The 24709-nt window shown below is 41.1% G+C and overlaps 1 protein-coding gene across 5 annotated transcripts in view; it reads left to right on the top strand.

Moving 5' to 3' along the window:
* The window catches only part of DAAM2 (dishevelled associated activator of morphogenesis 2), a 198233-nt gene that overhangs the window by 71291 nt on the left and 102233 nt on the right, over positions 1-24709 (top strand). For all 5 annotated transcript variants that reach the window (XM_064648455.1, XM_064648458.1, XM_064648453.1 and 2 more), the window contains exon 2: positions 6563-6765. In XM_064648455.1, coding sequence (XP_064504525.1) covers positions 6592-6765 — 174 coding nt within the window. In that variant the 5' untranslated portion in view covers positions 6563-6591. The remainder of the gene's footprint in view (positions 1-6562; positions 6766-24709) is intronic.

Below are 24709 nucleotides of genomic sequence, written 5' to 3'. Positions count from 1 at the left end.
GAAAGGAAGAACTAAGACTGTGAAGGAGAAACTTTTTTTTTTAATAGAAGAGAATTGGTAATCTTTAGACAAATGTAGTTCATGGTGAGGAAGACGGGAAAATTGATCTTGGTAGCAGTTGCTTTCTGATTGAGAAGGAAGTGGAGGTTATCAGTAGATGTTACTCAAACTGCAACGCTGCAACACTAGAGAACTTAGAAATAGTATGGGAGGTGGAGCGTGTGGGCAAGGAAAGGACAGGACTCCAGACTTGCACTCAAACCAGAAAGGTTGATTACATTTAGGCAGTATGCAGTCCTGTTCGCTCCACCACCATGGTGGTTTGAACTGTTGGCAAGCATGCCTAAGTGTGGAATTGAAATTAGAATGTGAATCTGTGGTACAATCACTGAGCAGATTAAGGACATATATATTCTCGATAAACACTTAGGTGGTGAATTTTACTTGTTTTGTTTGCAGTCTAAGATGTGGTAGTGACATTGCCATTCAGAAACGTTAAAGATATGTAGATTTACTTGTATCTAATGAGTTGCAATAAGACTCAGAATTTGGTATCTAGGAGGATAGATTAGTTTTGACCTTGCAAATGTCTGTGTGGAGTGATAGTTTTAGGAAACTAATACATCTGCAAAAATAAAAAAAAAACTTCTTAGCAGGTAAAGAGTGAATGGATTGTTTGGCCAGCTCAGTTAAATAGACAAAATTATTAATCTGTACTTGATTAAAGTGTGGGAAAAAAGGTGTAAAAAAAATAATAAATTATTACTAACCAGATTCATGGTACTGACTTTTACTGCTTTGTTGCTCACTTCACTTCGTATTTTGAATGTGACTGTTCTTTTTAAATTGTTTTCCTATGAACACAATTTGGATGAATTAATGGATTAGGAGGGACTCGAGGAACCTGCTGGTATCTTTTTTCTTTCTGTTGGCTTTTTTTCTGTTTGGTGGGTTTTGTGGTTTTGTTTTTGGTTTTTTTGTTTGATTGGTTGGTTTTGGGTTTTTGTTAGGTTTTTGGTTTTGTTTGTTTTTTTTCTGTAGAGTTTTTTTCCTCTCATTCACAGAGAAAGTGTTGCAAAATAATCTTTCAGAAGGGAAAGGTCTCCTACACTCTAGCTTTTTTTGTTGTTGCTGTGTGTTGATAAGTTGGTATCAGGTAAGACATATTGGATTTGTGGGCATTAACAGACTAACATTAGTGGTCATTAGTCATCCAGCACATCCTGAGCATCCTTAAAGTATTAAAAATAAAGAGATTTTTGACAGACACGTTGCATTAGGTAGGTTCATGGATATAGTTACACCTGACAGCCTTCAAATAGTCCTTGCCTTTTCTCTTACCTCAGGACATACTTCCGAGGTAAAGACATGAATAAAAATTAAATAAATATTAATAACATATAATATTATGTATATAACAGGAGACAATCTTTAGGTCTATGAAATGCTTTGAAATTATCAACCATCTCAGTTTTAATGGGAAGGTATGTAAAACAGACCAGAGCTGAGTGCCTGAACTGTCTTGCAAAGTCCTTATAACAGCTGAGAGACCTGGACTCTTGTTTTGATGTATTGTGGGAGGAAAAAATCTGTGAACTGGCTTCAAAATGCAGTGTTTCGAGCTGCCCTCTCTCCTGTGGTGGAACTGTTGTAAGTGGGCTTGGCTCACTAGGACTGAGTGGCCATTGCTACATAGGACCATGCTCATTTTCCAAGTTTTCCAGGGTCTTGTGCACAGGACCCTGCTTGTTTCCAGTGATCTCTTTTGGGTCCAGTGCCTTCCTGTCCAACATAGCAAACAGGTGTGATCTTCAGAAAGCATTACCCTCCCTGAAAAAAAGATTTTAACTTCATGGGGTTTTGTTGCTGTTTTGTGCCCTGGAGACCAGGAGGCTCCTTAGTCTGGCGACAAATCCAAGCCAGGGGAGTTGGGTTACTATTACAGATGCAACAAATGGATTGCTTGTCTGCTTCCTTTCCCCATCCCCCATGCTGCAATTGCCTTATAGTGCATCTGACATCTGTCACATCACATGTGACATACATGGAAAATTCCCATGGTAATTGGAACATGCTGTAAAGTTCATAGTTTCACCATCTGAAGAAGTACTGAAGAAGTAATATGGTCCAGAGAACTGAACATAGGATCAGTATGAAGCTCTTTAGCTTTATCCAATGTGTATATTTGGACTGTTTTGAGCATGGTGCTTATTTTCTTGATTTCATTATCAATAAATTACAATAAAGGTAGCTGTTTTATTACCATGAATTTCTTGTGGTTTATTATTTAATAGTTGAATAGTATAGAGACTGAACTTGGATTTGGGGGTTGAGGGTGAGTTGGTTTATGTTCCAAACCAGTCTGAATTCAGGTTTCTTTCTACTTCTGTGATCACACATTACATTTATATGTTTTATCCTGCCATAAAGAAAGACAGATTTACAGGGAAACTGAAATTATTCACTTTGATTCCTTTCCTACTAACATAAATCAGTGTGGGCAATGATTCTTCATCTTATATTTAGTCCCATGCTTCCCACTCAGGTGAGAGCTGTGGCTGCATCTACCAACATTGTGTGTCTGTTGATGATAAGTGGAGATTCAGCTCTGGAACTGTTTTCCATTAATGTTTCCTTACATTGCATATGGGTTTTGCTGGACTGCGTGTGTTTAGTTAAGCCACTGAGTTATCTTTCTTCCTTTTTTCCAAAGGTAGTTTTCTCTGTTTTAGCTACCGTTGTGCTCTGGCTATTCGCTGTATCGAAGGACAGAACAGTGAGGTAAAACTGTAATAATCAGCTCTCTCGTATAGGACAGCTGCTGGCATAGCAGTTGTTTCAGGTGTCTTACTGTTTGTGGAACGTTGTTTAGTTAGCATATGTTGGCATGAAAATTATGATTTCTGAGATGAGAATGAAGAGTGAGACTGAGGCAGCAGTTTAGAAAGCAATTGAAAGAGGATCCTCGTGTAGTTAGCATGGATCCCATCCCATGTGGCTAAAACTTCTGATAAGACTTGGAAAAATTGCATTAACTTAATTATGTTTGGTCACTGGGCCAAATGGTTTAGAAATGAACACGTACGCTCTGTCAGAGGAAGAGGACGTTGTTATAATTAGACCTTGGGCAAAGTTCCAGGCTGTGACTCCTGACCTGAGCTGAACCACAGATGGGGCTGGGAAGCAGGAGAGGGATCGCTACGAGGAGCGGGTGTGTGGTTAGCTGTTGAAATGACAGCAACTTGTTTGTGTTGTGCAAAAGGGCAAAACAGTGGAACTGAGAAGAGCTGTGGGAGGGAGTTATGTGTAATAGTGGGATTCTCTCCAGAGAGAGATTTCCTCTTGATTCTCACTGGAGGTATACATAGAAATAGATAATTTCACATATTTCATTTTTACTTGCAAGAAGTTGAAAGACAATAGAGCTTTCATTAGAATAAAAAACCACCACCTTTTGTTATTTTCATCAATTTTTATGTCAGCCTTGCTATCAATTACCACTCAGGAAAATGAAAGATGCTCTTTTCTTCATTTTCTTTGTTGCCTCTCACCCCACCTGCCCCATCATTTGGAAGCACATTTGATTCTTGACAGAGGAAAGTCAAAAGAAAGAGAAAGAAAAGGAAAAGATAATTAACTTGGAGGTTATCGGAAAATATTTATTTTGTAAAAAACTATGGCTACCAACAAAAATCATAGAGTTGTAATTAATTCTTACATAGCACAAACAGTGCAACTTAAGTAGATGTCCTTCTGAGTCCTGTTACTGGTAGGCTTAACCTTTAGAGAGACAGTGGTCCCACTTAGAAATATCATTTATTCATTCAGTGATTCAATTCTAGAATGCCTGTGCTAGATTCCTCTCTAGCAGTCCTCAATTGTTCTTATTTTGAAAGCATCTAGACATCTTACCTATCTACAATTAGAGTGTTGTAGCAATACAGAAGTGGTGTTTTACCCCTCTGTGCCAGTATGAATTTCATACATGCTGCTTAGGGATGGACCTGGAAAATGCCAGTGTTCTGAGCATGAGTTGTGCGATGGAATGATGCTTTGTGAAAGCACACGAGGCAAGGTTACTGTTCACGTGAGCTCCGCACCTTTTTGCAGAGTAGTAAAAGTTGAGTAGCTGGGAGTTTCTCAAATATGGATCCCAAGGAACTGCTGATTCTGTAAAAACATCACAGTAACCAACACTAGCTTGTGTATTTCTCAGCATTATGGAAGAAGAAGGACTGGAGACTGACTGTTCACTTCTTAGATGAACCTGCTTAAGATGAAAGCTAAGTGATGAAATGTCAGTACAGGACAACCTGTGGAGGCCTGAGCGGGGCAGTACTTACCCCATAGAAAATGCTGACCTCCACATCCATTCATGTAGTGCTCATTTCCTGGTAAGGTACCTCTTTTCGAGGATTTTATACCAAAGTCTTGACCTGAGCTCATAAAGGAAGATGGTCCTATCACTTCAGTGTCTCAGCCAATTTTTCCAAGGATGCCCCAGAGAATGCTAGTCCTTTGGCGGTTGGTAAGGAAGCCTTTATACAGTGGGCCAGAGCTTGGGTACAGCTGAATTGATGCAAACGTTATTATATTTCATGTAAATCAGGTTTGTCTCATTGATTTGAGTTCCTTCCAAAACAAAGTTTTGTCAAACAAATTGGTTCTGATCTCATTCATGACCAGATGGCCATAAAGGGCATTGCACTTGGAGTAATCCTTGAGAGGATGGTCTGTAGCGTACAAGTTTAACTTCTGAGGCTCTCTCATGAAATCTTTTAACAACTGAATCTCTTATGTCTCCATTACTGATAGGAAACAGAAGTTGCCATGCACATTATTGTGATAGATTTGAGGGCATTTTGGTTTTACTGACTGAAGCTGTGTCAAAGACCGGTTCAAGTTGACCTTTGGCATCTCCTAGTGAGAACCAGTGTTCTTATGAATGGGCTTTTGAAGCCAGCAACATCCTGCCCTACTGAGTCCTGCTGAAACATACCACCCCTTGCAGAGTTGGCACAAAGAGCAAAGCAAAGTGGGCACACCAAAAGACTACTTAGTAGCAGCTCGCTTTCCTTTCAGCTGCATGAGAGTTGCAGCTGATGCCCCTCCAGTGCATAAGAGAAGGTACTTGATAAATTAAACCCAGCGCAAAGTAGGGCAGGTGATTTCTACCAAGCACACAGTGCCACAAGGGTGGAGGTTTGGGTGGTTTGGGCACTTTTTTTGCTATTTGTTGCTTAGGTTTTTCTTGAGTGAGCATGCTGATTTCTGCACAAAAAGTCCCTGGAGAGCTTCTGGCCGTGCGCTCTATGTTAAGTCCCACTATGCAACTGCTTTCCCAAAGGTGCTTTTTCCTTGCACAGCTACTTAGTTTCTGTGAAAGCTCAAAGCAGCCTTGTTCTGGCAGGCAAACAGACCAGAGCATTGTGGGGCAGGTTAGGGCAGCAGCTGCTCTGATGACAAAGCTCAGCTGTGTTGCTGCTGATACAGCATCCAGGATTCTGTGGTGTGGTTCACCTGCCACCTCTCTTCTGCTCCCCTGTTCCGTGCCCAGGGAGATGGGCGTCACAACAAGCTTTAGTTATTTACTCTCTAAGGATATAGCTTATTCTGCAGATTAAGTGAAAAAGTGAAGTCCTTAAAAATATAACACAAATAAGCCCCTGAGCTGTCAAACAACAAGTCCCTTAAAAGGGCAAAATATGTGGCTCTCTGTGCACTGCACAGATCCCTCCTTTCAAACTGCTGGCAGGAGACTTCCTGTTTGGATGGGCTGCTCACAAACGGTGTTGTGTGGTAGTGAAATCTGTCGCTTCCCAGCTTCTCCTTCAGACCTCCCTTTATACTCCTGATACCAAAGCCCCTCAAGCCTGGATCCTGTCAAGATGGGATCTGGCAGCTCAAATGTAAATTTGAAAGCATGCATTAGCACTGTTATGTTTCTTTCCTGAATACATAAGGCAGCCCAAACTACTTACATGCATTTGAAAATGGGATAGATGAAATGGTCCTACTGTGATAGTCCTGGTCATAAAGGGAAAAGTGAATGTTTGGTGGTCTGGCTCCAGAGTGATAGAAAGTTTGATTTCTACTTCGTTGTTTTGTTGTTCATTTTACATTGATCAAATGGGGTACCTTTGGAAGACTCTTCCATGTGTTCTGGGTAAATTCTCCAGCACATGCTTTTTTGCTTCAGATACTTTGGTTCCTTTATTATAGTAGTGAGAGAAAGGCCAATACCAGCATTCAGTGGTAGAATTCAACCTTGGCTACTGAGCATTGCTGATAAATCTGGGAAATCCCACACTGGGTTTGTAAAGCCTTTTCAGAAACACTGGGAGAAGTGATTTTACACTGTGTTAATATACCATAATAAAGTTTAGCTACCTTGTCTAGGTGGAGTGTTTATTTTGCTCTTTTGTGTATCAGCTCCTTCTGTTGTCTTCCAGCTGTTACTCCAGTGACAGCCATTGTAACTGCAGAGAGCTGTGCAGATTCAACAGTCTTGTTAATCATCTAATGTCTGTTGGTTTTGTTTGTTTTCTTTTTCTCCCTGCAGAACATGATCAGAAGATAGCATCATACACCATGATCATGGCCCCCCGGAAGCGGAATCGTCATGCCTTGGGATTTCTTTGTTGTTTTGGGGGTAGTGACCTCCCTGAAATCAACCTCAAGGACAATAATCCCCTCCAATTCCTTGAGTTTTCTGTCCCAATCCCACCAGCAGAAGAGCTCAATGCCAGATTCTCTGAACTTGTGGTAAGTTTCTGCTGACAGATTGATATATTTAGTGGGTGGATGAACTCCTCCCTTCAAAAGAGGAGTAAAAGGACTTAAGGGATTTATTAGAGATAGGGGAAAAAAGCTTCTGTTGAAGCTTTTTTTTTTTTCTTTTTCATTCTTTTATGACAAGTTCCTTGGTGGGACAAAGGCAGCAAGTGACAGGATGGATGATAGTGGCACTGGGTATAAGTACAACTAAATGCTTAAATATGCTTATTTATTTTCATAGCACTATGCAATTCTCCAGGTGTAGGATTGGGCATGTTAGAAGGAACCTCATAAGTTCTCTAGAGAGAACTGACAGTCAATTTCTTGTTAACAATTTTGGGATAAAATCTGCTGTATAATATACTACGCTGGAAAATCTTAAGGTTTGTGGATCTATAAAATAAGGATTATTCTGTTTTGTTGATCAGTAACATTCTGCTGGTGAGGTATAAGAATCAGATGACCATGCTAATTATGTTTCATCATCCAGCTGCCTTTGAACCATGAAACGGTGCTGTTGCAGCAAAAACCATAAACAGGAAGGGAAGGAACTATTTCAGATGAACTTTGTTGTTTGCTTTTGTGGTAAATGTCGCAGACTCCAGGAGCCAGACACTTGCTTTTCATGCCTGGCATCAAACGACTTCACTGTCTTTGCCTACTTGTTCAGCCTGCATGCAAAACACAGGCAGAGGTCATAGGGCTGGGTTGTTTTGCAATCTGTGTTGTAAAGGTGATGCCCATTTGATGCAGTTTATTAGATATCTCATTACCATTCTCAGATTGGAGGTTATGTAACGTGAGATATCTGTAAGGGTATATATGCCTGAGGTGAGGAATAGAACAGAAAATATTGGATCTCAGAATTAGAGGAATTTGCAAGTAGTCTTTCTACATTACACTATAACATTAGCCCATTAAATTCTTATCCATGACCATAGCTTCAAAGTGCTGCAGCAATGAAAATAACCATATAATTTGGGTATGCAAGTGGAAGTTAATATATGGGCAACTATAGTATGTCATACCAAATATGGGGACAGCTGTAGTTTGTCAGATCAGTGGTCTGACAACCTAGCCCAGGCTCTTGTTTCAAGATGGGGTCCAAAGCAGATGCCTAGTGAAGAATATAAGATGTGGCCATAGGGTAGTCTTTTCCAGGATACTCTCTAACCCTCTAAAAATTTTCAGCTCAAGGACTTCATCAGTCAAAAGTTGATTTCTGTGTACATAGTAAATTGGTATGGATTTCTTTTCCATTAACTGTTTTCACCTTCCCTAGCACCCATTAGCTTTTTCAGTATTCTATGGCAGGGGTGTAGAAAGGAGTCAATAGGATTTGCAGCTGTTTCAGGAAGAATAATATGTGCAGCAGAAGAGAGTCTACTTGCTTCAAACTAATTAGCAGATGAGGAATCTTCACTTATGGAAATATTTCACAGAATTCTGGTCTATATTTAAGTCAGTTTGCCTTTTATGTGAGACTACTTGAATTCCTCTCAGAAAATGCAGCTGTCTGACTGTGGAGAATTCTGCATGGTGACGGATATCTCTCATGAGTAAGAGTGTAATCTGTAATCTGCTCTGCTGACAATTTATTTCTGGATGCTGCTTAAGTATTGGTTTTCACATGCAAAGCTTGAACTGCTGTATCAAAGTTCATGCCTGTCCAATACGAAGATCCGTTGAAGCATTCAACCCAGCCTTCCTGAAGATGTCACCAACAGATGTGCTTTGCTCCTGAACCTGACTGGCTAAAACTGGAGCTTGTTTACCTTCGGGTCATAGTGAAAGACCTGTTTGAGTTGCTGCTGGGCTTTTGCTTACTGAGAAGGGTATCAGTTTTATGAGGAGTTTGAGAGTTTGCGGTGGTATTAATGGTGCTTTTAGTTTTATGTCTGGCAAATGCTGGTGTTCCATGTGCTTGTGGCAAAACATCTCACAGCTGCCTTATGGAAGTCTATTAAACAGTATAATTTATAATGTTTCTGGTGCAAAATTTAATGACAAGTATACGTGATGATCTGTAAAAATTTTTGGCCCCAGTAGTTTGAGAGTTGTTGGTCTATGCTATAACTTATTAAATGTGCTGACAGCTTATAACTGGCATATGCATTTCAAACAAATGAAGCTATTGAAATGAAAACAGATCATATTCAGTTCTTATACTTAATGATAGTACCCTAGCCATCATTGCATGAGAAGGGAGCTGGGAAAGAAAAGTGCTGTTTTTCAGAAGGTTAATGGTGTACATTGCACATTTTTATAAAGCAGTCAGATAGGATGGTAGTGCATGTCCATAGGAGTTCCTGATTAGAAAGGTAACATAAGAGCAGTTATGGACTTTATAAGAGGAAAAAACCTGGGCTAGAAACTGGGCTGGCAGAATGCAGAATTTGCCTAGAAGGGCTAGTTTGTCCATAGGTCCAGATTAATGCATGTTCTATGAGTCACTAAAATAAAACAGGCTACATCTGTATTGACAGCTCAGATGAGATTCTAATTGGATTAGAAAGATTCAGCCTGTAAATGCACCAGTGTAAATCAGCGACCTGGAAGTGCCTGAGAGAGCTCTGTGCTGTGTACTAGCTCCCTGCTGCTTATCCGTTAGGGCCTAGTCTGGGTGCACTTGTACTATATAAAAACCAGATTTGAGTGTAAAGCCTTTTGACCTAAATCCCCAAGTGAAATGATGACACCAACATCATCTGAGATCCAAAGTGAGAGAAGCATTTGTGTTGGCTCCCTGAAGCAGGCCCAGGGGGTATAGCCTCATCTTGCCATCTGCTCTACAAAGGGTATAATGAAACATTGATGTGCTTGAATGAATTTTTAAAAGCCTTATTTTTTCCCTCGTTGCAGTTAAAATCTGGGGCATTTTCCCATGTAAGAGTTAATGACAAGAAAAGCTAAGCCTAGCTGTGCTGGAGAAGCCTTCCTTGTGATGCATTTTCCATTCCAGTAAACAATCAGTATGTTTCTACCTGACTTTCTGAAGAAAACTGACATTTTGAGGACCAGAAGCATGTCTCTTCCTGTTCTTGTGGTACTTAAATTAGTACCATGAAAACTGAATTTGGAGATGTCCATTTTTCAAGAAGAGGATTTAGGAATGTGTTGGGATCCCTTATTTGTGGTGGATTCACATGACCCATTCATAGCTTTCAAACTTGTGTAGTCTTCAGACTGAGGCAGGTATACATGTATGAGCTCAGGATGATTTGGTCTGATTTTTTGGGGCTGAGACAGGAGAAGATATAGTAGCTCTCTGCTGGCAGGGATTGACTTGGGATTAATGCAATGGTAACAGTACAGGTAAGTCCTTATCAGAAGTTTAGGTGCACATAACACAAAGCAAACAAAAATATTTGTGACCACAAACCTTGCCCCTCAAAGAGCCACTTTTGTGGCTTTAGTGTCTCTCCTTCAGTGAACAGGCAAAAAAGAGAGGCTCTAGAAATTAAGGGGTGTGGACTGGTCCTGTACCTTGCAAATTGTAAAACCGGCCCTACCTGGCCATCAAGGCATCACAGCTTCACTTCTGCTTCCTTCCTCAGTCTCTCTTCTCAGCTGGCACTGTGTATACTACCATGTAGTAAAGTGCTGTTGCAGTTGGTGGTCTATTGTCAGGCCCTAAACCAGTTTTGTGCCTGATGGCAAAAATGTCTGTGCTAAGCACACATGTTTTTCCTTGCACAGATTTATTGACTGAACAGGAACTATAGAAGAATCTGGAAGAACTATTCCAAGGCAAGGGAAAATAATTATTTTTCATGGAACAGCTTCTCCATCTCCTTGTTCATATTTGTTAGGAACAGTGTGTTCTTGTCACAGTGAATTCCCTTTGCTCAGTATTAGAATCCTGGAATCTTCTTGTTGGTTAAAGGTGATACGCTGCTTGGCACTAAAGATTTTGCCATCTAGATCTCTCTTATACCACCAACATAATCCCAGATAGGAACTCAGACCATGCCAAGAAGGGTGATTTAAATGGTGGCAAATCAGGAAAAACAGAAAAATGTGAAGAATGCTAGCACAGAGGAAAGAGCAGTGTAAGAGCTTGTGCTTTTATTATTTCTCTTTATTTCTTTTGTTACTGGCCATGAGATGGTAATGGTATTTGAGAAGGTGGAGTTCAAGACTGTCTATTCTAAGATGGAAGGTCCTTGGGGAAGAAGTGGAGTTGTCTTTTGAGCTGACATTTTTGAAGTTGATTGTATCATTATATGATCCAGACTTATACTGGGAAAGATTTGAGAAATGCTTACTGTTATACCTTTGTGGTCTTGTAAGAAGCATTATGGTATTTAGCTCAGGTGGGATGTTGACTGGAATTTCCTGTCATGGTTTGTTTCTCTTATGTTCCATTTGAATCTCTTCAATTTTTAGTTTGGGGGTTTTTTCCTTCTTTTTTTTTTCACCCTCTCAGAGTCCCTAAAGAAGGAGTTTTGCTGACTTTACAGATTCACAAAAGCTTTTCAACCATAATACTATTTACCATCCTCAAAGGCTTTTCCAGAACAAAAGTTTAGATCTCATGACACCACAAGTACCTATTAAGGTACATTATTTACTGTTGAGGAGCAACATAAGTACTTATGAACTGTCTATATTTGAAAAATGTAGAATTATCCAGCATCTCTTTTGGCCTGCCTTTAAGCTTCTTTTCCGTTGAAATGATAGTTCCATATGAGGTCCTGTCATTCTTCAGTTTCTGAAAGAGGTAGGTTGCTGCTCAGGTGAGGCAGCATACATTCTCTCTCTCGCTCTCTCTCTTGAAGAGATCTTACTGCAAAGCCTCAGCTTTTCTAGAGAAGATATATGGAACTACAATGTATTCCTGAACAATAAGGCCACTGGAAATCAAACCCATATTTTCTCTTGTAGTATTGCCTGAGTGCAATGAAATGAAGATGGAAGCAAGTGCTGAATCAAGATCTCTGTCCTTCCCTCAGCCCATGCTGGGAACCATGATTGAAACCTTAACTTTGGTTTCTGTCTGCAGTGCTCTATAACAGCCACCACAAAAACATGGAACTGTGTCCCTTACTGAAACAACCCTAAATTACACATAGTCTCTCCCCTTGTCACTTTTGATCCCATTATATTTATTAATGGCTGCCACAACATCAAAGTTGGCTTGATTTCAGAATTAAAGATGAGCTAGCTCAGTAATCTAGCTGGAAAGAATACCAGTGACTGTGCTAGTAAAGAGAAGAGAGAATATCATTCTTTCTCCTTCAGTCTTCTTGGAATAAGAGCTGTACAGAGAAACTCCCATGAAGATGATAAATATGAGAAGATGTGGCAGTGGAGTCCAAGCAGCAGAGGGAGCAACTTGGTAACCTCTGAGTAGTCTGATAATTTCTGTAACCATGACTAGAAATTTTCAATGCTTCTTACTTTCTCTCTTAGGTCACCTGAGGAAGGAGGATATCTAGAGCAAGATGCCAGATGCTTTACTGTACCTTTTGCTCTTGTCTTTTTCCTTTGTCCTCTCCTACCACATGGGTCTCAGTTTTTCTGCACATTTCTAATCTCTTTCTAAGTAAATCAGTGTCTTCATCTTGTCCTGATGGAATTAGTGTGATATTAGTGTGATATTTGCTGCTGTTTTATATTTTGCTGTACTCCCTTGATTTCTCAACACACCAGGGTAGTAGTTGGTAGTATTTTAGCAACTACAGGCTAGTGCTTTAGTTACAAAATGCTGAAAGGAGTTGGTGTACTGAGTACACGAGCCACACGTGACTGGAATCTATGCTAGTTCTCTCAGGACAGAAACAAAGGAGCAGTGGGGTCACCATGGACATGTTTCTAGTAGCATCGGATGAAGTGTCCAATAACATAAAGTTTGGGAAAATTCTGCTCTTTGCTGTGAAATTTCTCTACATCTGTTCCTTCTTTACCTTAACAGAGAATAAAATTCAGTGATTACAGTCTCATTTCCCAGAGCAGAAAAAGTTGATGACAAAAGAAAGGAAGAGTTTTTTGTTGAAAGTAAGTAAGGTAAAGCATAGAAGTATCTGAGAATTCATTTATTTATTTCATCAAAGGAAGGAAAACAATTTCTGAGCTAGGCATCAGTTTGGCAAACACTAGATAACATACCTTCAAGAGCCACAGGGAGATGAGATCCAAACCTAAATAACTGTAGTAGTATTTCCCACTGAAAACAGCTGACTTGGAAGTAGCAAGTTCCCTTCATGCTTAGTTCTCCCTTGCAGACCATTTAATGTAATGGATACAACATAAACCTCAGATGAAAACTAAGCTTCACCACATTGAATAAGTACTCCCATATATCACCAGTCCCTCTCAAGCTTGCCAAGTCCTAGCTGTGGCAGTGTTCGTGAGGCCCCTTTTTGGCTCTGAAACTTGCAAGAGTATTTATGTGGTATAAAGTACAAGAAATGCTTCCATTGTGGCCTTTCATGTGATTATAGACAATATATGTCGATGTATGGAGGCACAAGAGGGCATCAGCTGTGTTTCTCTGTGTTTGTTAATGAGCTTGGCGAACAAAATTCCCTATTTCCAGTTCCTGGGAAGCAGAGATGCAGAATTGCCTATTCTGTCTCTTGGCTCCCAGTGTGGAGCACCACATTCCCAGAAAAGTATCCTCCAGGTCTGAAGCTTATTTAAGTCCTTAGTTTCTCATTGAAACGTTGTGGCTTAGAAAGACATGCATTTTAGGTCCTCGCTTCAACCCCCAAACATGTGTCGTGTGTATTGAAAACTGTATTAACTCACATCTAAATTCAGGCGTGTTATCAAGATTTGAGTATTTTGGTTTCAAATGTTAAGTCTTTTGAGTCATTCTATCCTTTTGCTGGATTCTTTTGAATAAAGGGATTTATTTTCTGTGTCACTTGCCCTGCATGTAAATCGTGGTTTCAGACTACACCTCTGACAGGCCTGTGGCTTAGAGTTGTTGATCATTGCAAATTTCTCTGCAACCATAATTTAAAAGTACCTCTATTCTGTTTTGCCCATAAGAGGAAGTTATTTAATTTCCTGTGCCCATCCTCATCCTCTCTGTGCTCTTTTGTAATGAATTAGTCTACCTAATCAGTCAGGAAGTGTAGTGCCAAATGCAGTCAACATCTGGAGAGGTCCTTCATTTTTATTTGTATGTGATGAGCTCTGACTTGAGCAAACTAGGAGGCTTTGCTGGCCTTAGCTCAATGGAGACTCCCCACCCCAGTTATTACTTCCTTTCTTGCACTTAATGAGAATAAACAAGTGGAGGCTGTAAGAAAATGCTGCTGATGAGACCAAGACAGAATTTTCATGACCAGAGGCTCGTATCCAGGAAGAAGCCTTAACATCACCTTCTAAGTAGAAGACACTGTCTCTAAAGGCAGAAAAAAAGCAAAGCTTTGAGGCAGAAAATCACTCTCCTCACTGATGGTGACCAGGCCACAAAAAGTTTCTTTTCTCTCAGATTAGATTATAGTTGTCAGGTTAACATTTTTCATGCACTCAGATGCAGTTGTCTTCTATTATAATAATGGCAAAAGAACTAGGTGGTTTAAGATTTCTGAAGCACTTAGGGTACCGAGGCTTGGGAGGCAAAAGCTCTTCATGATATCATAGTCTGTCTAGTTGTGTACAGAGTTCCTTTATGTCCAGCACAGTTCTTCAGTCCAAGACTGTACGTACCCAGATACCTCTTTTCTTTTTAGTTTTCCACACAGAAGATACTTTTTTTCTTCCTGCTCTACAGAGAGAGACTTCTTCATAATGTTGGGTCTGCTTTGCATGTGTCCCATGTGCAGGACACGTGTACAAGTCTCTGATTTTAATGCACATACCACCAAAAGCAGTTTTCTGTAGTTATTCAAGTCGCAGTACATAAGAGGTGTTGCAGTTTAGGCTTCATTGCAGAGACAGCTTCTCCTTTCGGGTGCTCACCTACATATGGAGTGCTATGATAGGGACAGGCTAATGGCACTGAGTGCAGAACCAGCGCTTTCTCACTCCAGGCTCCCTTCCAGCAGATGCAGCTGGTTGGCAGCTCTCAGCTCCCTGACCAGCTGTGTAAGAAGGAGCAGTCCCTATGCTGCAAATGGGTGAGACACAGGTGCTGTGTAAGGAGCATAAGATGGCAGCCAGCTCTCACACTCCATGTCTGAGAATCAATAAGGTTGTGTAAACAAATGTAAATCCAGGCCTGGTCTTATGTGCAGGATTTTGCGTGTGAAGAAGCTGGGGGTGTTACCAAAGTACCTGTGTCGTTTTAATGCTTTTGTGCAGGAATACACTGTCTTTTTAGATCTTGTTGCTTTACTGTAAGAGTTATGGATAGATAGTTACCCAATGAAAAGCAGTTGAGTTCCACTGAAGACAGTAGTGGAATTATATCATTCACCATTGACTGAAATTTGGCCTGTGTGATATTTTCTGTGTCTGTGGTGATTGTTGGCTTCTGAATATCCCAAGCAGAGCAGCATGCTGACTGCCTTTCTGAAAAGTGGGAAAGGTTGCGGTTGTGGTTGGAATACTTGAAGGGATGTTGGAGTGTGTTCTTAGTATGATTTACTTACACTAGACATGAAACACCTGAGAAAGAACTCACAGGACTACATGTTTTTACCAGAGTAATCCTGATGTTCCATGATTGAGGAAATGCATGTAGTCCATCTAGGGCAAAAGAGGAGAAGTGCTGGATTTTGGGAGCACCACAGATATCTAGCTTGGGATGTAAAAGGAGGGGAAAGAACAGATCTGCCACTAGAGAATGGAAGTGCTGAGTTGCCAATCTTATGTCTTCCCTCTATTGAATGCTTGGGAGCTGTCAGGATATCCTCTCCCTTAAGTCATGGATTAGGTGGGTATGTTTAGTTCAGAAATTTTGGGTCCATGTGTTCTAATACCTTATCAGATGATTTGATAATACTGTTGTGTTTTGGCATAACTGCAAGTGTTAGGCAGCATGACATAAAAATAAAAAAATAACGTAAGGCTCTACTGTGGCCTTTTTCCTTAGTAAAATGTAATTAATATTTTAATGTTTTTTTTGTTCCATTATGACTATAACAAAGAGTCAGCAACTTTCTGGATTGAGCCTGAAGGCTGCTGAAGTGATAAAACACTGAGATGATATTGATAGTAGGAGTCATCCTTGCTAGCTGGAAGGATCAAATTAATTTATCTTTATTTCAGCTTTCTGGAGCTTTTCCAGCTACAGTTGGATACAGAGTAGACAATTTCCTACCCTCCTCTTAGAACTGAACCAGCGTTCTCATATATTTCCTGCCACTTTGCCTGCTGACTTAGAGTAACAGAGTGGGCCCTCTCCAGTAGAAATAGTGTCAGCAGCAGTAGTACAGGGATGTCTTATTGCTCCAGCACTTTGGAATGGCTTCTCTGAGTATGATTTCTGCCCTTCTGCAATTTCTATCCTTCCTTTACTTCTCTGTATTAGTGTCTTATGTTTTTCAGAGCTGTATTTGATGGCTTAAAAAATCTATAGGGACCTCATTCCTCATCTTCTAGAGAGGATATTCAAATCTAGATTTGGTCTCCTGAGGAGGGGTGGGAGACTATTATAAATCAGATAAGAAAGGTAATTTGGGATGAAAACATGCCAGCTGGAGATACACCTGTGAGAAATGACAGAGGAAAGTACTACATCTTACAAAGACCGTATTGGCCAGATTGTAACTGGACAGAAGATTGTGATAAGGAGGAACAATGTTTTCCAAAGTGCTGAAGAAAAGGACGCAACAAATGAAGTAGCTGTGGTGCTGAAGGCACAGTGAAGATGGATGGCAAAGATGGATATGATATGGGACAAATGCTAGACCAAGATGATCTTTTGGCAGCGCTTTTGAAGAGAATGAGCTTGTGTGGTAATTGGGGGAGGTTGGATGACAGATAATTGTTTCTTCTGCAGCTCATAGAGGAAGGGCCAGATCTGAGATTTTGCAGGAGGTATGTTTTGATATTTAGGGTGATGACAGCAAGAAAGGGAAAGCCAGGTCCATCCAGCTGATGAAGACCTTATAAAATTTATAGTAATTTATATAATTTATAATAATTTCCCACCCAAAGCTGGGGAAGCAGTGAAATTTTCCAGTGAAGAGAAAAGGCCGGGAAAGAGGATGGGACGTAAGTGTTTTGCAGGACAGGAGTTATCCCTAGGGAGGTAGAGTCTAGCAGGGGTTTAAGAGGAACTGTTAAAAAAATAAGATAATTGAATGGAGAAGAAGATAACAATTATGAAGTATCATCTGTTTAATATGTTGACTCAGATTATTTTCTGTAGTTGCTCACCTAGTAACAATTTATATCAGATATAATAATTGCTCAGATGGTGTATCATATAGGCTGAAGAAGAGTGTGGGGAAAGGGTGTATAACCATGTCATACCTCTGTGCTCTTCTATAGGTGGATTCTATCTTCAAACAGTACTCAAGGTTTGTTGTTTATTATTCAGGGGACCTGTTAAGGTAATTTGGGATTGCTCTTCCAGTATTGGAGGGAAATAGCCTTTTTTTATCATTTGCCTGGTATGCAAGGCTCCAAAGTGAGGAGCACAAGGTGCCACAGGGGAGGCTGGTTGGATGGAGTACACCTTTTTAGGGTACAAGGTTTTCAGATCAGCAGTTTCCTGGCATCTTGCTCCACGCTATGTAAGGGGCAGATTTTGGTGTCATTTACAGGAGAGGTCCTTGTGTTCATCCTTCAGCATGAGGTGGGAGCAGCACATGGAAAGCAAGTGTCAGAAGGTGCTTTTTCTGTCACTCATCACACCGGGTTGCCTCCACAGCTGCTCTAGCTTTGATGTTTTATCCTGAAGTAGTACAGACAGATGCCTTCCACCTGGCACAGGAACAGCACTGACCCAAAGCTTTTAATGCTAGCTGCCTTGTTTTCTGTAAATGAAAAGTCTATAAGCTTTCTGGGAGGAAAACTTTTCAAGAACATCATCTTTTTCCTAGTTGTGTAAGCTTACAAGAATAGCTAAATTCATGCATTTGTGCATTTGTTTCCCTTGTGAGAAACAGTAATGCTTCTTAACCCAGTTTTAATACAGAATTGGAGCCACATTGAAAAGGTGCTGAAAAGATGCAGCACATGTAGGCTACAGGCAGTACAGGAGTCTTCCAGTGTCAAATGTGTTGTATTTGAAGAACTTGGGAGCAAATCTCTATTATTGCCTCCTGCTCTTTTCTACTTGTTTTTTTTATTAGGGAGGATATGATGCAAGATTCTACTGCCTTCCTGGGCAGACTTCCCTTACTTTCACATGTTGACCCAGTGGTGTATGCAAAAAGGCCCTAGTCAACATCTGTATATTCTGTGCACTTCTACATTAAAGGCACTTAAGGACGTCTTTTAATTTTGCAGCTTCCCATCATTTTTTGACCACATAAAGGGAAAGGCTGCCCACAATAACCACCTTTTGAAAAGAGCAGTGTGCACAACAATATTATGCAATGGTTTGCTAGGTTTGAAGAATAATTTCTCCAAAGGAAATTACAAGGGGAAGGCAGATTGCAGTTTCCCAGTTTGGAAGGTGTCCAGGGAGATCCCTGAGTCATGGAAAATCCATTGGGATTGCTTTAGTGGCTATGTTTCAGCATTACCTCTTGGATAAAGAGCAACAGCTGCATGAGTTAGTTGGTTGGTGTGAAGTTGTTGGCTTCTACATTAATGATGAGGGAGAGCTTTTGGACTGCAAATGCTTAACCAGATAGTAAATGCAATTATGATTTGTTGTTAGAAGATGATGCAAGGCACGTGCTCATTCTTCTCTTATTTTTTTTGCTGTATTTTGTGAAAGTTTCTGGTAATTTCTTTAGTAGAAACATTTAGAGAAAGACATCTTGGCTGGTGTTTTCTTAAGCCCAGTGATGTCAGTGCAGTAGTTTCTGTTCTGATTATCAGAATATTTGAGCAATGAGACAGGACAGGGTGTGAGTGAATAACCAAATATACTGTCATGCTTTCAATTCACTGTTTGACTATTTAAATACTCAGTTTGTACAAGGGAAGAGAATTGTGGAATTGCCCTCCACTTCAACCCAGAGGAGATAACAGAAGGCAGTATGTGGATGATGTTCTAGCTGGTCTGAACTGTAAATACTCCATTTATTGAAGTAGAAGTTAATAACTAGCAAAAAGGGGACTGATAGACTTCTCAATCTGTTCTATGTCTGAAATTTGTGCTGTAGATTGTAGAATGAGCCAGTGTTATTGGCAGTCTAGCTGACAATTTAAAAGGGACAACTTCATCAATATTTTGCATTGGGGTAAATCCAGAGTACGTCTGCTCAGTTTAATGGAGTTAGGGGCATTCTGATTTCTGGTTTGCACTACCAAATTTGGAATACTAATTCAGAGAGCAAGAGAAGAACTAAAACTAGCTTCTGGTTTCACTTTTATCTGTGTAAACCTGAACTTCCACCAGAAATTTTGTTGATTTTTTGGAGTTCCTTTGAGTTTACCGTATGTGTAAACTTGAGCATGTGTGTCTTAGCTGCACAAAGCTCAACAAGAAGTTAATTTTGCTCATTAAATTCTTAACCAACCTCCCAGTTCCTCCTGCCCTTTTACGTAATATTTTATCAGAGATTTAAAGGTCAGCCAAGCTCTGACTTACCCTTGTTTTCCTCTGTAGGGGCATATGGCAAATAGGATGCACACAAGAGGATAAAGCTGGGAGGAGAGGAGTAGGTAGCACTGATGCCCCTGGAAATTCAGCCTGCCTTTGGCACAGGGACGCAGCAGCAATCCCCAAGCCACATTTTGAGGGTTGAGCCAGCAGGACTATGTTTGGGCAGGAAGTGATCAGAGAGGTGTGTGCCTGTGTGCTTTGGCACAGTCCAAACTGTAAATTGCTCTAGCCTAGGAACCTTCTCTGAACTCATTAGTATTAAAACAGAACAGAGGACACTTTGTAGGGAGGGAGAGGGTGGAGAAGCCGGAAAGGTAGCAGTTTAGACGGCAGTTTCCTAACAACCTTTCCCACAACTACCTTCCCATACAGGGTCTCATCTAAAAGACCTTGGCATGAAAAAGAAACCCTGGCACAGGGAGGGGGAAGGGAGGAGGGAAATGAGGGGAGGGGAAGGAAAGGAAATGAGGGGCGGAAAATGGGCACTGTGCTGAAACAGCAGATTTTATTGTTATTTAGTGTTATATATGCTGATAATAGAAGGTCTGTTTGCGAGAGGTATTTGGTACAGTGTGTGTAATCAGAATGTGGAGGTAAATGCGGTATTTTTCCTAGAGGACTTGCGACCTGTCCAGTGAAAAAATGTATCAAGCAGAGGTTTAACAACTTCAGTTCTGTTTGGTATTTTCATTTAATTGACTGCATGGTGAAATACAGAGCACACCTATTAACTTTCCAGATCATAGAATCATAGAATGGTTTGTGTTGGAAGGACCTTAAAGATCATCTCGTTCCAACCCTTCTGCCATGAGCAGGGAACACCTTCCACTGTACCCGGTTGCTCAGAGCCCCATCCAACCTGGCCTCGAACCCTGCCAGGGGTGCAATATGCACAGCTTCACTGTGTAGCACGTTCTAGAGCCTCACCATCCTCATAGTGAAGAGCTTTTTGTATAATCTAAACATACACTCTTTCAGTTTAAAGCCATTTCCCCTTATCCTATCACTCTATGCTCTTGTAAAAAGTCCCTCTTCAGCTCTTTTATAGCCCCTTTTAGGTACTAGAAGGTGCTGTAAGGTCTTCCTGGAGCCTTTTCTTCTCCAGGATGAACAATCCCAAATGTATCAACCCTTCTTCATAATAGAGGTGCTGCAGCCTCTGATCATCTTCATGGTCCTCTTCTGGACTTGCCTTCTGGACTGCAGGCACACACTGTCAGATCATGTTGAGCTTCTTCTCAATGAACACCCCCAGCCCTTCTCCTTGGGGCTGATCTCAATCCATTCTCCACCCAGCCCGTACTTTTGCTTGTGCTTCCCCCAGCCCACATGCAGGACACTGATCTTGGCCTTGTTGAACTTCCTGAGGTTCATACAGGCCCACCTTCCAAGCCTGTCCAGGTCCCTCTGGACAGCAGCTTTTCCCCTCCAGCGTATCAACCGCACCACACAGCTTGGCGTCACCAGCAAACTTGCTGAGGGTGCACTCACTGCCACTGTCCATGTCACCAACAAAGATATTAAACACTGCTGGTCCCAATACTGGCCCCTGAGGGACATCACTCACCACTGGTGTCTGCTTGGACATCAAACCATTGACCACAACTCTTTAAGTGTGACCATCTAGAGACTTCCTTATCCACCATGTGGTCAATCTGTCACATCCACATCTCTCCATTTAGAGAAAAGGATGTCACGTGGGATAGTGTGAAACACTTTACGCAAGTCCATGTAGATCAAGACATGCTCTCCCCTTATCCATCATCACAAGAAGGCCACCAAATTAGTCAGGCATGATTTGCCTTTAGTGAAGCCACGTTGACTGTCACCAATCACCTACTTATTTTCCTTATTTTCCCTCTGTAGGTTTCCTTTTTGTGTTTGAGTTTGTCCAGGACATTCTTGTCCATCCATGTAGGCCTCCTGGCTTTTTTGCTTGACGTTCTCTTTGTTGGGATGCATTGTTCCTGAGCTTGGAGGAGGCAGTTTTCATATATTAACTACCTTTCTTGACTTCTCAGACTGCTGCTGTCTGTATCACTGATGCCCACATGAAACAACAGCAGTGGATAGAAGTCAGTGGACTGTACGAGGCTTGGTAGTTTCTCAGTGACATCCCAAATATGAGTCCTCACCAGTAAACAGCACATCTCTCTAGAGTGTGTCACTAGGCACATATCCATACTGTGGATATGTTAAAAGGTAAGCTTAAAATAAGATGGAGAAATTGTGTGAAAAAGGATCTGATTCAATGGGGACAGTTAAAACTCCTTTAAATAGCAAGTCTGGTAACTCAGGATGGAAAGGAGCCAGGTACACTTCTTCAGAGAAGAAACTAGGGATTATAGTGGATCAAGAGTGAACATAAGTCATTCAGGTTTTGAGGGTTTTTATTAAAAAAAAAAGTAATTGACTGCATGGAATATGTAACCAGAAATGCAGTCTGAAAGATGCATGAAATAATCTTTGCAGTCAGCATTGGTAAGGTCTCAGCTAGAACACTGTACCCACTTTTGAACAGTGCAAATCAAGAAATATGTACTTTGACTGAAGAGAGGCCAGAAGTGCTGGACATGGCCTCTAAAAAGACTGAAAGAGCTGGATTTGTTTAGCCTCAAGAAAGAAGACTGAGGAGGGACATTAAAACAGCCTTTAATAGGCTGAAAAACTGTTATCAAGAGGAAGGAAAAAATCTGCTCCCCATGTTAGTAGTTGATAGGGCCGGAAGTAATAGGCTTAAGTTGCAGCAGCAGGGATTTAGACTAGACATGAGCCTGACTATTCAGTTTTCATCCCTGTCCCTCTCACTGGATTCATTTCAATTCACTGACATGGACATGCAGCCCACCTTAACATAAAAAGCAGTGCTAATAGTCAGCTCTTTGCATTATTGTCCTCATATGCCCACCCATATCCATGGAATGTCCGTCTCGCTCTACCTGTATTGTAGCCCTGCATGGGAAAGTGCACGTCTAAGCCTTGATCTCTTTCTCTCTCTAAACATCTGTGTGTATTATTGCATAAACAAGTACTGCTTTTCCTCAGTCTTTCTATTTGGCCCAGCAGATTGTTGTGTCATGCATGTGTTTTGCCTGTGAAGGACAGAAAGATGAACAGCAGATGCTGGTTCTAGTGGCCTGTGAGAGGGGATTGCCACAATATGTCTTGCTGGTTGTGTGTACTCGTGTGCTGCCAAGTCACAGACAGCTCTGAGGAGTAGGAGAGGGACAGGACTTAGCTGTTCTCCAGGAAACAAGGAAGCAATTAACCAATGATTAAAAAAGCGAAAAAAGAAGCAGTATAATGAGGAGTGTGTTTGAGGGTAAGAGGGGGGCCTATTAGTTGACTTTCTGTGAGATAAATTTCTCTATCAAAAAGCAGTGCCCTTGACGGATGAAAGTCTTACTCTGCTGCTAAGCCTTAAGAATGAGTAACTTCTGTGTTGGCAGGGTAGAGTAAAAACACATTTTCCAGTATGTAAACATCAGGTGCTTTCTGTCTTGTACTGTTATGACTGAGGATCAAGAGATTTGGGACCTTAGAACTGAAGGGGTTTTAAAGCTGCAACTTTTTGAAAAAGCAAGGAGGAAAAAAGAGTGTAATGGGAATTGCAGCCTTTTGTTTGTCTGCTTCTCTGCTTTACCGTCATATCTGTGGCAGTAGCTGGAATGTAAACGTTACTTCCTATGCCAACAGGCTGTGTTAGCAACTCATGTGTGCATAGTGGTTTCATAGTGCACAAATGCAATGATAAAACACTGTGGTATGGGTAGATGCTACGTGATATGTCTTGTGTGTGTACGGTGGGAGTGGCGTACACACATACCTGGAAACTCAACGATGTTTTGCTGTGATCCACCTAATTCTTATAAAATGTAAAACTGATCAAAATGTTACTCCCGTGCTTCTCACTGTGTGCTGTTTCTATGTGCTTTACAAAGGCTGCTTTTAATTCCAAGGATTAGCACAAAATGAAAGAGCTTGAGGGGCAGGACTGATTTGGTTTTGGGTTGTTTTGCCTTTTCTTCATGGGTTATCAGTAGACTCAGCACATGTATCAGGTGCCCAAGTGGAAACTTTTAACCAATGTCCATCCGGACCTGTGCTTAGCTGTGTGGGTGGTAGTGCTGTTGACTGATTGAAGACTTTTGCACTGCTCATTGCTCCAGTTTGTACAATGGTGTAGGCAGTTTGTGCAGTCTAATGAGTCTCATCCACTGACAATTCAGACAGGCAGTCTTTCAGAATGCCTCATCGACCTCCTCAGTATTGGAAATGCACACTCTTCCAGCAGGCTGCCTCTGACATGTCAGGCTGGTGAGCTATGATGAACAAAGCAATGGAAGGAAAACTGTAGGGGAACAATCCAATACTGTCCCCTGGAGGTGGACACAGTGATTAAATAAGGAGGATTTATCTCTTCTATCTGAAGCTCTTCACAAAGAGACTGAGATTTGAAGAACATTATTTTGGGGTTTTCTGTTGGTTTTTGTTAGGTTTTTTTGGTTTCTTTATTCATTCACTGAAGTTATCTCTGAAGCAGCTTTTTGGACCACCGCCTCTGTACTTATGATGAGAGTGTCTCTGCTCCTTCCTGACTTCCCTCCCTGGTGGGCAGAGGCAAACTTGCACGTGAGCCGCCAGACTAACTTGCTCATTATTCGGCAACAAGACCTGGCATAGGCATCAGGAACTGAAATATAAAGGTTCTTGTGGCTGTTGCTAATGTAAAAGCGTAGCTTTCACGCAATATAAGCCATGTTTTAGCAATGTGGTCCTACTCAGTTCATTTTTTAAAGCTGTAATAGTTATGCTGGACAGGATTCTCTGTTGCAAAAGCTTGTAGTGCGCTGCTGACAACATTCTCCCTGATCTCTTTCCACTGCTTCCTCTTCCTCTGAACTCCCAGGCATGTCAAGTGGCTTGAGTTGTACTTCAGCATTGGTTAACCCACTGCTTATTCCGTCTAAGTCATTACATATGAACATGAACCTTCTCTGGGGCCTGCCAGTGGCTGCTGGATGGGACCCCATGGTGTGTCATAGTCACTGTTTACTCGTACAAGATTTAAATAAATTCATCCAGAGCATAAGGCTGTCAGCTGTGCTATGCCACTTGGGAGCATCGGTGGTAACTGGAATGTGGCCTTTTTGGGGATATGGTGACAGACATCTCTATAAACCACCTTGGGGAACCTGAAGCACAGGTATCATAATGTACAGGGAATTTATTATACTGGCAGCGGTGTATTGTACTTCATTTTGTAACTTGGGTGGATTTGAAGCTGTTTAGAGACTGAGAGAG

Source organism: Pseudopipra pipra, chromosome 3 (assembly GCF_036250125.1).
Source record: "Pseudopipra pipra isolate bDixPip1 chromosome 3, bDixPip1.hap1, whole genome shotgun sequence".
NCBI lineage: Eukaryota > Metazoa > Chordata > Aves > Passeriformes > Pipridae > Pseudopipra > Pseudopipra pipra.
Note: the sequence above shows the minus strand (reverse complement) of the source record. Positions and strands in the feature narration are given on the sequence as shown.